The sequence below is a fragment of the Oncorhynchus keta genome, chromosome 19, assembly GCF_023373465.1.
Source record: "Oncorhynchus keta strain PuntledgeMale-10-30-2019 chromosome 19, Oket_V2, whole genome shotgun sequence".
Classification (NCBI taxonomy): Eukaryota; Metazoa; Chordata; class Actinopteri; order Salmoniformes; family Salmonidae; genus Oncorhynchus; species Oncorhynchus keta.
In genome coordinates, this window is record NC_068439.1 from 34,175,096 (window position 1) to 34,190,977 (window position 15,882).

The following is a 15,882-nucleotide window of genomic DNA, read 5'->3' on the forward strand; positions in this document are numbered from 1 at the left end:
ATGACATATGTCCCCTTATGACTTGCAAAATGGAACATAAGGACTCGAGCCACAGGGTGCCGACAGGCCCAAACGAAGGACTGCACTCAATGCAGCAGGTGAAGTGATATAACATCGACATCTCTGTTCTCAGTGAGGCCAGACTCCTGGGTCGCTCAGGGAGGAAGGAGGGGCTACACCTTCTTTTGGAAGGTATACCACCCAGAAGGAGAACGTCTGCAGGATATGGGCATTGCCATGAAGAACTGCTTCCTGTCAAATCTCACAGAAACACCAACTGGCATTAGCGAAAGGCTAATGTCACTCCGCATTCCCCTCGTTGAAAAGCAGCATGCCACTCTCCTCAGTGCTTATGCACCAACTCGACCATCAGAAGATGATGCAAAAGACCGGCATTAGCGAGGGCCACACTTTTACAGGATTCTGGACGAGGCCATCCACAGAGTACCCAAATATGTACTCAACGCAAGAGTGGGGAGAGATTGTGAGATGGAGTGGAGTGATAGGACAGCACGGCGTTGGTCATGCCAATACAAAACCTCCTGGATGCACCCACGATCATTACGCTAGCCACGTGAAGAGCGGAGTGCTGGACAGATCATCGGATTATGTTAACCAAGCTCAGAATGAAGGTTCGCCCAGCCATCCACCTCAAGAAGTCCCCCAAAAAAGGCAGCACTGTGCTCGACTTCAGGAAACAGAGGCAGGTAACGACCTGCGTCGCTCTCTGTCAGAAAAACTAGAAAACATTGAGACCCTCCTGAATGCAGACTGTGCGATTGATGACAAATTGTCATTCCTAACATCATTCTATGAGTCAGCAGCCCACTCCATTGGCTACAACAGAATGAAACACCAGGACTGGTTCAATGAAAACTCAACAAGCCTACTTCTGAGGCCCTCAAAAAGCAATGACAAGTGGAGCGGAAGGGGGCACAGAAGTGCTCTACGATATCTACAAAATGAGTGGTGGATCTCCAAAGCATAAGAAATCCATTCTTTTTCAGACAGATATGACATGCACAACTGTTATGATGCACTGAAGACCACCCATGCATGGCCCAAGGAGTTGCTCTTTCTCTCTCTTCAGAAGTACAGATTGGTCCACTCTCATAAAATACCAAACTAAGATATTACAGAGGTGGAAAACACTTTGAAGCCCTCTTAAACCAGCCGACCCAGGTGACTACTCAGTGGTGGAGGAGCTCACAACCCTGCCCACCATCCAGAACCTTAATCGCCCACCCAGGTCTGCGCTGCCATCAGGACACTGAAGAACAACCAAACTCCTGGACCTGACTCCATCCCTGCTGAGTTCAAAGGAGTTGTTCTGTTCATCATCTGAGATATGTGGTCTAGAGAGCATCCCCCATCAATGGAGGGATGCAATCATTGTCACCACATTCAACAACAAGGGAGACAAATCCATCTGCGGCAACAGCAGGGTCATACCCCTCCTTGCAGTTGCTGGCAACGTCTGCAGACTCATCGTCACCATCACTGAAGACCTGCTACCCGGAGTCCTAGTGCGGCTTAAGAAAGCACAGAAGCACGGTGGACATGATCTTCAGTGCACGCCAAATGCAGAAAAAAATGATGTGAACAGAAACAACATCTGTTCATGGCCTTTGTGGACCTCTCCAAAGCCGTCAACATTGTGCACCGACATTGTTCAAGGTTATCCTGCAGTAGGGCTGCCCAGGGAAATTTGTGAACATCCTGCCTCAGTTTCATGTGGGGATGGTGCCAGAGTAACAATTGTTGGTCAGGAATCTGAACTTTTTGGAGTTGGCACTGGTGTGAGGCAAGGGTGTGTGCTTGGTCCAGGATGGAGTCAGGTGCAGAAGTTTGGTTGTGTATCTACACTCATTTTATGGATGTGAAACAGAGACTGTAAAGGTGCATTAAAGCTGGGACCGGGAGACGGAAAAACAGCTTCTGTCTACAGGCCATCAGACTGTTAAATAGTCACAACTAAGCATTTCACTGCACTTGCGATGACATCTGCAAAATATGTGTACGTAACCAATACAATTTGAACATGGACAGTCTACAGCTGACACAGTCCTTTCACATAAAATGCCTCCAAAACATTTTGAAATTGATCGGACAGGACCGTGTTCCGCACTCAGAGATCCTAAAGAGAACCAACTGCATGAGCATTGATGCGTCCATCACACACCACCTGCTTAGACGGCTTGGCCTGTCGCGAAAGATGCTATACGGACCGCTATAACTGGGCCGTCGCTATGCAGGTGGGCAGAAAAAGTGGCTAAAGGACCAACTGAAGACATCACTGAAGAAGTTGGGGATAAACCGCGCCTCCCTCCAGACTGTTGCTGAGGACCGCTCTACCTGCGTGGCCTCTGCCTTCAAGGAGTGCAGTTGGCCGAGAAAAAGAGGACTGAATGTCACCTGGTGAAGCGACAGAGAAGAAATATGACCGTGCCTTCACTGGCCTTTGTGTGCCCTGTCTGTGGCAGAGAATGTGCATTCTGCATCGGATTATACAGTCATCAGCGAACCCACAAGCAGTAGTGGAATTCATCATTGGATACAATGGACTACCTTAATGGTGTGTGTGTGTGTGTGTGTGTGTGTGTGTGTGTGTGTGTGTGTGTGTGTGTGTGTGTGTGTGTGTGTGTGTGTGTGTGTGTGTGTGTGTGTGTGTGTGTGTGTGTGTGTGTCCTCCAGATTGCGGGCCTGACAAAAACTAGGGCAAAGCAATTGGCTAGGTACTGCTTTGTTTCAGCTGTCGTGGACAGCCTAGCTCTTTGTAGGAGGTGCTTTTGTACCCTTGAGTGCCATGCATACAGGGACCTTTGAAATGTTTGGTTCCTTTTTTGTCAATTTGATTGGTGTATTCAAATAAATTATTTAAAATGTGCGTGTGTGTGTGTGTGTGATATTACCTCGAACAGTAGACGGTTTATCTCTGCAGAAATCGAGCAGTGTGCATATGACCCCAACACACACACACACAAACACACACACACACACAGAGAGATCCACCTCACATGGACCAACAGAACAGGAGAAGCCTGTCACTCCGATCAGCCACCAGTCAGTCTCTCCTCTTCCCTGCAAAGGGGTGAACTAAAGCGAGGCAGTTTCCTGTCAAAGAACATATGCCAACCCATCTCCTTCTCCCAGCCAGACTGGTGACATGATCTACTCTCGGGCCCTATGGCCAACATTACTCTCACTGGTCCTCTGCTCGTGGCTCTGGCCATGATCTGTGTATTTTAGGACGATGACTGACGCTGTCACCACGCCTAGAGATGATGCGGTCCCATTGACAAACAGGATGTGATAGCTACACTCTACTATGGCTGTGTGTGTGTGTGTGTGTGTGTGTGTGTGTGTGTGTGTGTGTGTGTGTGTGTGTGTGTGTGTGTGTGTGTGTGTGTGTGTGTGTGTGTGTGTGTGTATCGGACGAATGCGTTCACAGAGTGGATCCAAGAGGAAGCAATGGAACCGAGCGGATGTTGGAGTCATGGACTCCATGATATTCGCATACTTTAAAAGGGGTCTTTTTTTTCTAATTTACTGCTGTGTGCAGAAGCAAGAGTACATCTGGCGAGAATATGGTCTGCACAACAGCCAGACTGAAACCGTTGATTTGGATTTATGTTTTGTGATCAGTAAACAAAACTGGTTTTGCCTGATTTTTCACACCTGAGTGTGGCTGTGGGGCCCGTTTGCCTCAGCTTAAACCCAATCTCAGTCATTTTGGGTGAAAGAGAAAAACTGATCTGTCCTCAGCTGCCCCATTCATTGCCTTTGTTTCAACGGCTGTCTATCCAGAGGTTTGTTGTCTATGTCTTTTGACAATACACACTTCACAATCTGTACTTTTATTAACATTGTTATGGCAATATTCCTTGTATTATGTATGTGGTGTGGTGACGTTATCTACATTTTGTCTATAAATGAGCCATGTGTAATACAATTTGATGTGTTTCATCCTTTGCAGCTGAACTCTTCTCCACCCTAACCTTGGTATTGTGCGCCATCTCCTGATAGAAATTGTACTTACACTATGACTGTGTTTAGCGGTTTAGTGTTGAACTGGGAGGTGGACATGGAAGGTAGGGTTAGGGTTGAGGCTAGGGTTAGGGTTGAACTGGGAGGTGGACATGGAAGGTAGGGTTAGGGTTGAGGCTAGGGTTAGGGTTGAGGCTAGGGTTAGGGTTGAGGCTAGGGTTAGGGTTGAACTGGGAGGTGGACATGGAAGGTAGGGTTAGGGTTGAGGCTAGGGTTAGGGTTGAGGCTAGGGTTAGGGTTGAACTGGGAGGTGGACATGGAAGGTAGGGTTAGGGTTGAGGCTAGGGTTAGGGTTGAACTGGGAGGTGGACATGGAAGGTAGGGTTAGGGTTGAGGCTAGGGTTAGGGTTGAACTGGGAGGTGGACATGGAAGGTAGGGTTAGGGTTGAGGCTAGGGTTAGGGTTGAACTGGGAGGTGGACATGGAAGGTAGGGTTAGGGTTGAGGCTAGGGTTAGGGTTGAACTGGGAGGTGGACATGGAAGCTAGGGTTAGGGTTGAGGCTAGGGTTAGGGTTGAACTGGGAGGTGGACACAGGGTTGAGGAAGGGTTGAACTGGGAGGTGGTTAGGGTTGAGGCTAGGGTTAGGGTTGAACTGGGAGGTGGACATGGAAGCTAGGGTTAGGGTTGAGGCTAGGGTTAGGGTTGAACTGGGAGGTGGACATGGAAGGTAGGGTTAGGGTTGAGGCTAGGGTTAGGGTTGAACTGGGAGGTGGACATGGAAGGTAGGGTTAGGGTTGAGGCTAGGGTTAGGGTTGAACTGGCAGGTGGACATGAAGTTAGGGTTAGGGTTGAGGCTAGGGTTAGGGTTGAACAGGGAGGTGGACATGGAAGGTAGGGTTAGGGTTGAGGCTAGGGTTAGGGTTGAACTGGGAGGTGGACATGGAAGGTAGGGTTAGGGTTGAGGCTAGGGTTAGGGTTGAACTGGCAGGTGGACATGAAGTTAGGGTTAGGGTTGAGGCTAGGGTTAGGGTTGAACAGGGAGGTGGACATGGAAGGTAGGGTTAGGGTTGAGGCTAGGGTTAGGGTTGAACTGGGAGGTGGACATGGAAGCTAGGGTTAGGGTTGAGGCTAGGGTTAGGGTTGAACTGGGAGGTGGACATGGAAGGTAGGGTTAGGGTTGAGGCTAGGGTTAGGGTTGAACTGGGAGGTGGACATGAAGTTAGGGTTAGGGTTGAGGCTAGGGTTAGGGTTGAGGCTAGGGTTAGGGTTGAACTGGGAGGTGGACATGGAAGGTAGGGTTAGGGTTGAGGCTAGGGTTAGGGTTGAACTGGGAGGTGGACATGGAAGGTAGGGTTAGGGTTGAGGCTAGGGTTAGGGTTGAACTGGGAGGTGGACATGGAAGGTAGGGTTAGGGTTGAGGCTAGGGTTAGGGTTGAACTGGGAGGTGGACATGAAGTTAGGGTTAGGGTTGAGGCTAGGGTTAGGGTTGAACTGGGAGGTGGACATGAAGTTAGGGTTAGGGTTGAGGCTAGGGTTAGGGTTGAACTGGGAGGTGGACATGAAGTTAGGGTTAGGGTTGAGGCTAGGGTTAGGGTTGAACTGGGAGGTGGATATGAAGTTAGGGTTAGGGTTGAGGCTAGGGTTAGGGTTGAACTGGGAGGTGGACATGAAGTTAGGGTTAGGGTTGAGGCTAGGGTTAGGGTTGAACTGGGAGGTGGACATGAAGTTAGGGTTAGGATTGAGGCTAGGGTTAGGGTTGAGGCTAGGGTTAGGGTTGAACTGGGAGGTGGACATGAAGTTAGGGTTAGGGTTGAGGCTAGGGTTAGGGTTGAGGCTAGGGTTAGGGTTGAACTGGGAGGTGGACATGGAAGGTAGGGTTAGGGTTGAGGCTAGGGTTAGGGTTGAACTGGGAGGTGGACATGAAGTTAGGGTTAGGGTTGAGGCTAGGGTTAGGGTTGAACTGGGAGGTGGACATGAAGTTAGGGTTAGGGTAGGATTCAACTGTACACAAATTAAAACAGTTCCATATAGCTTAGTATCTTAGACAGGGCTTAGACTCTTATGGGATAACACACTACTCTCTCTTGGATAAGATCAAACTTATTTGTAGATTTTGATGAGTGCTTTGGGTTATTGTCTTGCTGGAATATCCACTTGCAGCCTCCTAGAATGGGATACAAGGTTTTTGGATAAACTGTCCTAGTCCTGGGTAAAGTGAATTGTTCCGCTGATCTTAAAAAGGGCCCCAGGACCAGTGGAAGCAAAATAACCCCATAACATCAAAGATCCACCACCATATTTTACAGTAGGTACAGTGCCTTGCAAAATGATTCATCCCCGTTGGCGTTTTTCCTTTTTTGTTGCATTTACAACCTGTAATTTAAATAGATTTTTATTTGGATTTCATGTGATGGACATACACAAAATAGTCCAAATTGGTGAAGTGAAATAAATAATGTAAAAACGGGAAAGTGGTGGGTGCATATGTATTCACCCTCTTTGCTATGAAGCCCCTAAATAAGATCTGGTGCAACCAATTACCTTCAGAAGTCACATAAGTAGTTAAATAAAGTCCACCTGTGTGCAATCTAATTGTCACATGATCTCAGTATATATACACCTGTTCTGAAAGGCCCCCAGAGTCTGCAATACCACTAAGCAAGCGGCACCATGAAGACCAAGGAGCTCTCCAAACAGGTCAGGGACAAAGTTATGGAGAAGTACAAATCAGGGTTGGGTTATAAAAAACATACGAAACTTTGAATAACCCACGGAGCACCATGAAATCCATTGTTAAAAAATGGACAGAATAACAAAAAACCTGCCAAGAGAGGGATGGATAAACAACATTGTAGTTACGGTATTAACCTAAATGACAGGGTGAAAAAAAGAAGCCTATACAGACTAAAAATATTCCAAAACATGCATCGTGTTTGCAGTAAGGCACTAAAGTAATACTGCAAAAAATGTGGCAAAGAAATACATTTTTTGTCTTAATACAAAACCTTGTGTTTGGGGGAAATCCAACGAAACACATCACTGAATACCACTCTAAATAATTTCCAGCATGGTGGCGGCTGCATCATGTTATTTGATTGAACCTTTATTTAACCAGGCAAGTCAGTTAAAAACATGATTCTTTACAATGATGCCTTCCCCTAACCCGGACACCGCTGAGCCAATTGTGCGCCGTCCTATGGGACTCCCGATCACGGCCAGTTGTGATACAGCCTGGGATCGAACCAGGTTCTGTAGTGACGCCTCTAGCCTGAGATGAAGTGCCTTAGACTGCTTCTCCAGTCGGGAGCCCATGTTATGGGTATGCTTGTCATCGGCAAGGACTAGGGAGTTTATTTTAGGATAAAATGAAAAGGAACAGAGCTAAGCACAGGCAACGTCCTTGAGGAAAACCTAGTTCAGACTGCTTCCAACAGACACATTCAGCAGGACAATAACCTCAAATCTATGACCAAATATACACTGGAGTTACTTACCAAGATGACATTGAATGTTCCTGAGTGGCCAAGATACAGTTTTGAATTAAAATCGTCTTGAAAGTCTATGGCAAGACTTGAAAATGGCTGTCTAGCAATGATCAAAAATCAACTTGACAGAGCTTGAGGAAAAGTTAAAAGTATAATGGGAAAATATTGTACAATCCAGGTTTGCAAAGCACTTGGGAGACTTACCCAGAAAGACTCACAGCAATCATTGTCAAAGTTGATTGTAACATGCATTGACTCAGGGGGTTGAATACTTATCTAATCAAAACATATACATTTTATTTTCCATTCATTTATTTTTGATTGTTTTTATTTTTTACTTTGACATTAGAGTATTATGCGTAAATCATTTACATAGAGTTACCAGGTGAAAGGTATGATCCCTTATTGATGTCAATTGTTATATACACTTGAATTAGTGTAGATGAAGGGGACTAGACAAGTTAAAGATGGATTTTTAAGCCTTGAGACATGGATTATATGAGTGCCATTCAGAGGGTGAATGGGCAAAGCAAAAGATTTAAGTGCCTTTGAACGGGGCATGGTAGTATATGCCAAGCACACCGGTTTTAGTGTCAAGAACTGCAACGCTGCTGAATTTCTCATGCTCAACAGTCTCCCCTGTGTATCAAGAATGGTCCACCACCCAAAGAACATCTAGCCAACTTGACAACTGTGGGAAGCATTGGAGTCAACATGGGCCAGCATCCCTGTGGAACACTTTTGACACCTTTTTGAGTCCATACCCTGACAAATTGAGGCTGTTCTGAAGGCAAAAGGGGGTGCGACTCAATTTAGGAAGGTGCTCCTAATGTTTTGTACACCTGGATTGTCCTCTCAAAAAATGAATGTCAAATTCCTTCCAGATTGCTCGGTCACACTTTTTACTTTGTAATAAAACAGATCATTTAGAAATAATAATTGGTGTGAGGGCTTTACTAAGCACTGTTAAACAACTATTGTCATGTTACATAATCAATCATGTGTCATAAACATATCACCTCAAAAGGCTGATGAAAGAGCCTCAAGGATAACAAAATGACCAAAACCATGCCCATGTGAATATAGCAAGTTTTATTTGCACTAACAGGTATTGTGCCATATAAATACTTTGAAAATACAACCCCGCCATCTAAAGTCCTAAAAGAATATCTGAGCACTTGCCATTAGCAAACACGGCTCGTCTTCATGAAGCATTCTGAGAAATACGTCCCTCTAAAGCACCAACCTTTTCTTATTTACAAAAGTCGGCCGTTTTATAATAGACTTCAAATCATAAATCATATATATATTTTTTTTACATACGACAATCGATCAAGGTGGATAACTATCATATAATAAATCGATAAATAACATCAGATTGGTACTGTTTAACATGTATGGCTTTCCTTCCTTGTGTGCAGCTAAAATAACTTGAAAACACTGCAGAAGCCATTTCTAAGACAGAGATACCCAGTGATTCAGCAAAACACCAAAATAAAACACTGCAAAAACACGGAGAAGCCAGTCTTTCAACGTTGGGATACCAACATGAGTGGACATACAGACTTAACGCAACAGAACTAAAATAGAACATACATACTCCATCTAGGTGCTATTCAGAAGCTGTGATGTAGAGGTTAAAAAAAAGGTGGTTAAACTATGACCTCCAGTGGGCGATCGAGATAAGACGAACAACCACCTATACAAACTATAACGTATGATATTTTCAGAACTGCATTGTTTGCATGTTGATGGCATTTTAATGTAGGCCTATAGGGAAGGTAGGACATGGGGAAATAATGAACAATGTTTTTTTGTTTTTAAAGTTGTTTAATAAGATTAGTACAGATTTTCTCAGGGGAACCCACATAGGGGCCCCGACCCCAAGTTTGGGAAACACTGTACTAACCTCTCTCTGCTTGCGTCCCCTGTTACTGGCCCAACAGTCTAACCTCGAGGCTACCTGCCCGACGTTTACGTGCATTTACCCTCCACCACATCCCAGGTCAGCAGAGTCTAGCATGCTTGCTGTTCATGTAAACATGGCTGGAGATGGCTGGTAAGTCACAAACAGCTGCTTCATTATTGTTGCTTAAAGATGGAATAATAAGTTGGGGAAACTGTCCGCCCCACAGCCTTTGTTATAGTTTTCGTGTTTTGGGACGAAGCAGAGCCTGGGGAGCATCGCGCAGTGATGGTAATATCACAAACGGACGTGGCTGTTTCACCATTAAGGATTCCAGCTTTAAAAAGGTAGGTAGTAACGTTGCTGGTGTGAGCTGACCTGACCAATCCAAACCGTTTCCAAATACCACAGAAAAAAAAAAAAAAGTGTCAAAAGCTCAAATAAACAGATGACTAAAACACTAACACACATTCACAGTAAATACACATACCAATCCGATTACTTCACCCTTTTCTAACAATTCTCTGGAGGGCTACAACATGAAAGTTTCAGTCTTTGCTTCTTTTGTTTTCTCCGACATGGATTTAAAGTTGACATAAAACTTCCTGGGGGATCCTGGTTTCATGCCCTTTAACAACTGATTTAGGATCAGTTACCTAACCCAACTGCACCATCTCTAGATCAGTATACTTTCACCACAGAAACATCTAAGTGGAGGCTGCTGAGGGGAGGACAGCTCATAATAATGACTGGAACGGAGCGAACAGAAGGGCACCAAACACATGGAAATCATGTATTTGATGCATTTGATACCATTTCACTTATACTGCTCCAGCCATTACCATGAACCAGCCTGTCCCAATTAAGGTGCCACCAACCTCCTGTGATCTAAGCCGAGTGGGTGACGTAGCAGATGGTTCAGTGCATCGCTACTGCCTTCCTGAGAAGTTCTGTTGCTCTGGATGTAGAAATGCCTTAGCCGTTCTGGGTCCGACACATTGACGGTGCTTGTTGAGTTACAGTGCAGACGGTTGTGAGTTTACACTCCAGTTGGGGAAGAATTTCCACTCTGTCACGTCCGCATGTTATGGTAACTCCTTTTGTCCGGGTGGATTAGTTAGTTGTAAACAAAGAGTGTCCCTTGAGACAATTGGGCCCCTAAAGTGAAGAGCTCCTGTAGTCATGGCTTGGTTCCTGTGAGAGACTGCAGGCCTTTCATTTTGCAACAGTGCATTTTGGGAAGTGGAGTTCTCATGTCCCCTTCCTGAGAGAGGCTGTTGAAGTAGCGGAACAGCTGATCACCTGCAGAGGACAGAGACAAGGGGCAAAATGGAGTCAGATCACAGATCACACCACACACCACACACGTTTGTGTGTGCGCGCGTGTTGCTGCGTGTCAGTTGTCTTTCTCTGAGTGTATTTGTGTGTGTGCAAGTATAACTCCGACTGTGTGTTTCCGAATGTGCAAAAATGTCCGTTTGTGCAAGAGTGCGTGAGTTCATCTTTCGGTGTGTGTCAATGTGTCCTCACGTCTCACACGTTGCAAAGGCAACAGTAGAAGACGAAGTAAGTAAAGAGAACAGACAGGCAGGTAGAGAGTGTCCAGGAGGGCCTGCATGTGGTCATGATTGGCAGGATGTTGACATGCCATATGGAGACACACGACTGTTTACCCCGAGGGGGGCGTCAAGATGTTTTTGTTTTCCTGTCAGCTCCTCGTACCAAAGCCCAAGAAAGAGCCGTCTGACACAGACGCCCAAGTATCACTGCCTCGCTTTAGGTGTTTCAAACACTGATTTCTCTTTTGGATTCTCGGAGCTGGGAGCAGAAAGGAGTGGCGAGAGATTTTTATTTTTTAAAGGTCTAAAGACCTTTAGTGTTTTTGTTATTGACAGGATAGCGGGAATGCAAAGAGAGAAAAACACACGTAAAAGAAGCACAGACAGTAAGGAGACAGATTCCATAGCTGAAATCCAGATAGATAAATTGGGCCAGGGGACATATAGGGGAACATGGCCTAGCACTCAACCAGACTCTGGCACAGGTGAGGAATTATAAAAAGGGGAGAAAGGTCACAGCAACACAAAACCCAAACAAAAAGTACCATACTTGTTTGGAGGCCTCTGTGGAGGAATGGACTTCGTTTTCAAAATGTCCGTTGCACTGCAGTATCCCTGTAGAAACAAGAGACATAGCAACACTTTAGAATCCCAAGACCTTCACAACCAAAAAACTGAACTTAATAATGCAACAGTCAGTTAAGGTACTGGTTCTATATTTCTAGGCCAATATTCCATTTGGATTTCAGGTTAATATTGCCTTGGAGTGACATGCAGGGGAGAAAGTGCTGGATTTTCTGCTTGTTCTATTTTTTTGTCTCCTATTGAAATTGTGTTCAAATGATAATATACGCCATTTAGCGGACACTTTTATCCAAAGCGACTTTGTCATGGGTGCATACACTTTACGTATGGGTGGTCCCGGGAATCAAACCCACTACCTTAGCATTGCAAGCACCATGCTCTACCAACTGAGCTACAGTGGATCAATGGTCACTGTGCTTGGTGGCCCGGTATCTTATTAGCATGCACACACACACCAATTACATCCCCATAACTGACATCTGATTAATAATGTATAAAACATTTCACAGGTCAGTGTCACAAGCAAATGTGTTTGTTCAAAGTTGAAGGACTGCCATCCAAGGACAAAATCATATACAAGGGCAGACATGCAAACACACACACACACAAAAACACACTTCGTAAAGAAATGTAAATAACTTTTTTGATGGTTTTTCATCATTAGTGTACGTGTGCAAATCTGTTCTCGCACCAGTCCAGTCAGCCTATGCTTTTGCACAAATCCAATTATTTGGAATGAGTAAAGACCAAATCAGAATGTTTATAAACAAAGCTGTCTGGTAGTTCAACACCACTCTCTTGTCTCTATTCTTCTAGGTTGATAGCTAGCTAGATAGTTTGCTTCATTTATGAAGGAAATGCTAGCTAGCTAGCTAGCTAGCTAGCTGACCTACATTGCAGCTGACCTGTTAGTCACAGTTAGCGAGCCAGCTAGCTCTAATTGCAGTGTTTGATAGGAAGCTAACCTGTTCCATTCATGAAAATAGTGACAATTATCTCACACAGCGGGGATGTATTGTGCAAAAACAGTAGCTGGCTAGTTAGTTTGTGTTTTTCTTCCAGAATGTAATTGAACAGAATTAAGTCATATCGTGATAGCGTGGAAAGAATAGGAGTCAGTGTCAAGGGGCTGTGGGTCAGATTTGAATCTGCGCAGACACAGGTATACATGTGTGCTAGAAGCGGCGACGCCAACCGCTAGACCACCTACGCCACAAAGTACAGGGCTAATTAGTACATCTGATGTGCCATTAATCTGGGGGGGTGGAGCTTCCTTCAGGGCAGTGGATGGCAACTTTCGTACCAAATCGTTGTGGTGTACCTCCCGACAGCCCTGACCCACCCCCTGGCTGCCTGGGAAGTAGCGCATAAATTACTGCAAATTAAATTGCCGGGTCTCTGATGTGCCCTTGGCCAGCGCTCCCGTGTCACATGTCAGGTGTACTCCTCTCGCTCTTTCTCTCTCTATGTCTGTATATCTCTCTCACTGGGTCACTCTTTCACTGCCTGTTTCTCCCTCTCTTTCCTCTGTCTCTCTCTCCTTCCCTGTACTTGCTTGCTGAGCTTTCCCCCCACTGTCACTCCAATTGTGTCAGGTCTCTCTGATGTCCTGGCCATGGAATTTACTCTGTGTGTGTGTGGACTTGCCACCTCTATCATTCTCATGCACATACTGACACACACACACACACACCACCCCAGGACCTACACACAGGTCAACACTAGACAGAGACCTATTCCTTGACTGGTACTATCACCGGCAGAAACATGTCCTTCTGTCGGCCTTGGTAAACATGTTTCCCAAAGCTATTAGCATTCATGCCAAAACACTCACAGAAAAAGAGAAGGTGGAGGACAAATATATATATATAAATATTTGTAAAGGTCACGTTATTAAATGTGACTCAAAGGGCTAAAGAGGATGATGATGATATCTACGACGACAAGCTGCAGAGTTAGAGTTGCTACTCTCAAAATGACCTTAGTGTACAGTGTAAAGGACATGGTCAGTTTTGTGAATGTCTGTCTATCTTTCTCTCCCTCTCAGTGTGTCTGTATACATGCTGAATTATGTAGGGCTGTGGTGAACATTATAAAACCATTTTCACTGCCAATTAATGGACTACATTACCCAACACTCAATCCCTCCTTACCTTGTGGGTCAAGCCTGGGATCTACAAAGCCCCAGTGCTGGTAGAGAGCTGCCAGCTCGTGGGGGCTGTAGTTCTTCAACAGACCCAGGATGCCCATGTCCATTGGGGTGTCTCTGCTGTTCCCAGCAGTCGACTCCCTCTTCCCGTGGCCGAGGAGGGTGGTGGGTGCCAGGTACCCGCTGCTGCCCTGCGTCCCAAACATGTTTGTGACTGACCAAAGGTCTTGACCTTTCAGGGCTGCAGGTGGATCCCGTGGACGGCTTTGGGGGTGTGGGTGGGGCTGGGGGTGAGTTCTGTCTGGGGTAAGATGGGACGCGTGGTCGGCCCAGCCATGGTTCCTGGCGAGAATAAAGCCAAGGCCCTCTTGCGGAAGCAGGCTTCCCTCGGCAGCCGCCCGATAATGTCCGGTTTTGGGGCTGCTTGTCGACTGCTGGGAGAAGCCTTGAATGATGGTTGAGGCGGTGGTGGTAGCGGCAGGAGCTTTGGGGTGGGCTTTCGTTTTAGATCGGACGCTCTTATTTGCCACCTCCTCCATATGGGTTGGGCGGCTCAACTTCTTTTTTTGAGGTAGGAGTGACTTCCCACCACCAGGGGGAGACCTTGTAGAGGTACGCGACACTGACACCATGGCCTGGCTGGTGTTGGGCTGGGAAGTAGTAGTTGTACTGCTTGTGTGGGTCTTTGGCCTCTTGGTGCCTCCACCTGAAGGTTGTGTGGCGGTGGAACCCGGGTCTTGTGTGCGCTGGGCCCGGGGGACTGAGAGTGCCGGGCAGTCTTTGCCCTCCAGAAAGGGCGGGGGCCCCGTGCGCCGTCCAGCAGCCTTGGGGCCCTTGAAGCCGGTGACGCAGGGGGCCCACTTGGGGGCCAGGGAGCTGCCACTATCCACCCTGTGGGCCACACGCTGGTGGATCCACAGCACCTCCAGGTAATGGGTTGCGTGGGAGCAGAACGGACACTGGTGTCTGACCAGCTTACCCTCAGACACTGCTGCCACAGGATTCACACCGCCATCCTCCTCCTGGCCATCGGGCGGGGCAGACAGGTTGAGGAGACTGGCGTAGATGATGGCATCCTGAGAGGATTGCCCTTTGACTTTTAGGCTCCTCGACTTCTCCGACTGGCAGCTTGATGCCGCCCTCTCCTGGCCAGGAGGACAGACGTAGGGATCTGTGTAGGGCTGGCTGAGCAGTGTGCTCTTCAGCCGGAGATATTCCACATAACCTGAGGCCTTGGGAGCGCCGTGGCTTGGTTCTTCCATAACAGCTCCCAGTATGTGATGATGTGCATCCCTGACGTCCTTGTGCTGCTTGTGCATGTGGGACGTGAAGGAAGAGGGGTCACTGGTGTGGAAGTCACAGTGCTCACAGAGGTATGGCTTGGTATCTGTGGATTGCAGAGTACAGTTAGACTAAGCTCATATTGAAAAACAGTCATTTTAAGAAAATGAGCTTCAGCAAAGTATGAAGATTTAATAAGCGCTAACATGATATAACAAACACGTGGATGAGAAAGGAGTTCATTGTCATGCTACTCTCCATAGGTCATTTACCTATATGAATGGTACAGAAAGGGTTATGCCCCATTCAGCAAAGTACCAGATGTAAAGGCCTTTCATATTTCTTTATGTAGGATGAAGGGTGTAATGGCCAATCTATGCCACACGATGGTGCCATAACACAAATTAATTTGCAGTGGCAACCTAAAGGCAAGTGCTAAAACACACATTTTACCTGTATGAGTACTGCTCCATGGCAACTGAAGGCCAGTTTTTAACTGGAAAACTGAACTGAAAGTGCTACCGAATTCATAATTATATCTATCACTTTTGCTTGTCAATGTCATGAGTGCAATTTCAAACATCAAAAGCCTATTACAAACTTCTGAGTTGCTCGATATGGGCATATTTACCATGTACTTCCGGTTCTTGGTTAATACTGTTATCAAGAGGACTCTGAAGGGAACCATTTATTATCCTGTCACAGAGTTTAACAGTCAAAGCAGCATCACTTTTCAGACTGTCTTGTCTCCAATAATCAGTTGCTGTACATGAATACAGACAATTAAACCATAACATAAGAACAGGTCCCTGTTTGACATACTGCTCAATCTGCAGTCTACTATGCTAAGTATGCTACATACCTCAGCAGCGAGGGAGAGAAATGTGCCCACATACACAGAGGCGTGTAGTTATGCTAAGATGTGTGAA

At 46.2% G+C, this 15,882-nt stretch overlaps 1 protein-coding gene across 3 annotated transcripts in view; it reads right to left on the reverse strand.

Moving 5' to 3' along the window:
* Positions 1-8,550: 8,550 nt before the first annotated feature.
* LOC118370572 (zinc finger protein 516-like) overlaps positions 8,551-15,882 on the reverse strand; it is a 43,280-nt gene continuing 35,948 nt past the window's right edge. For all 3 annotated transcript variants that reach the window (XM_052470324.1, XM_052470323.1, XM_035755620.2), the window contains exons 3-5: positions 13,677-15,059; positions 11,489-11,553; positions 8,551-10,681 (exon numbers count right to left, since the gene is read on the reverse strand). In XM_052470324.1, the coding sequence (XP_052326284.1) occupies positions 10,631-10,681; positions 11,489-11,553; positions 13,677-15,059 (1,499 nt within the window). In that variant the 3' untranslated portion in view covers positions 8,551-10,630. The remainder of the gene's footprint in view (positions 10,682-11,488; positions 11,554-13,676; positions 15,060-15,882) is intronic.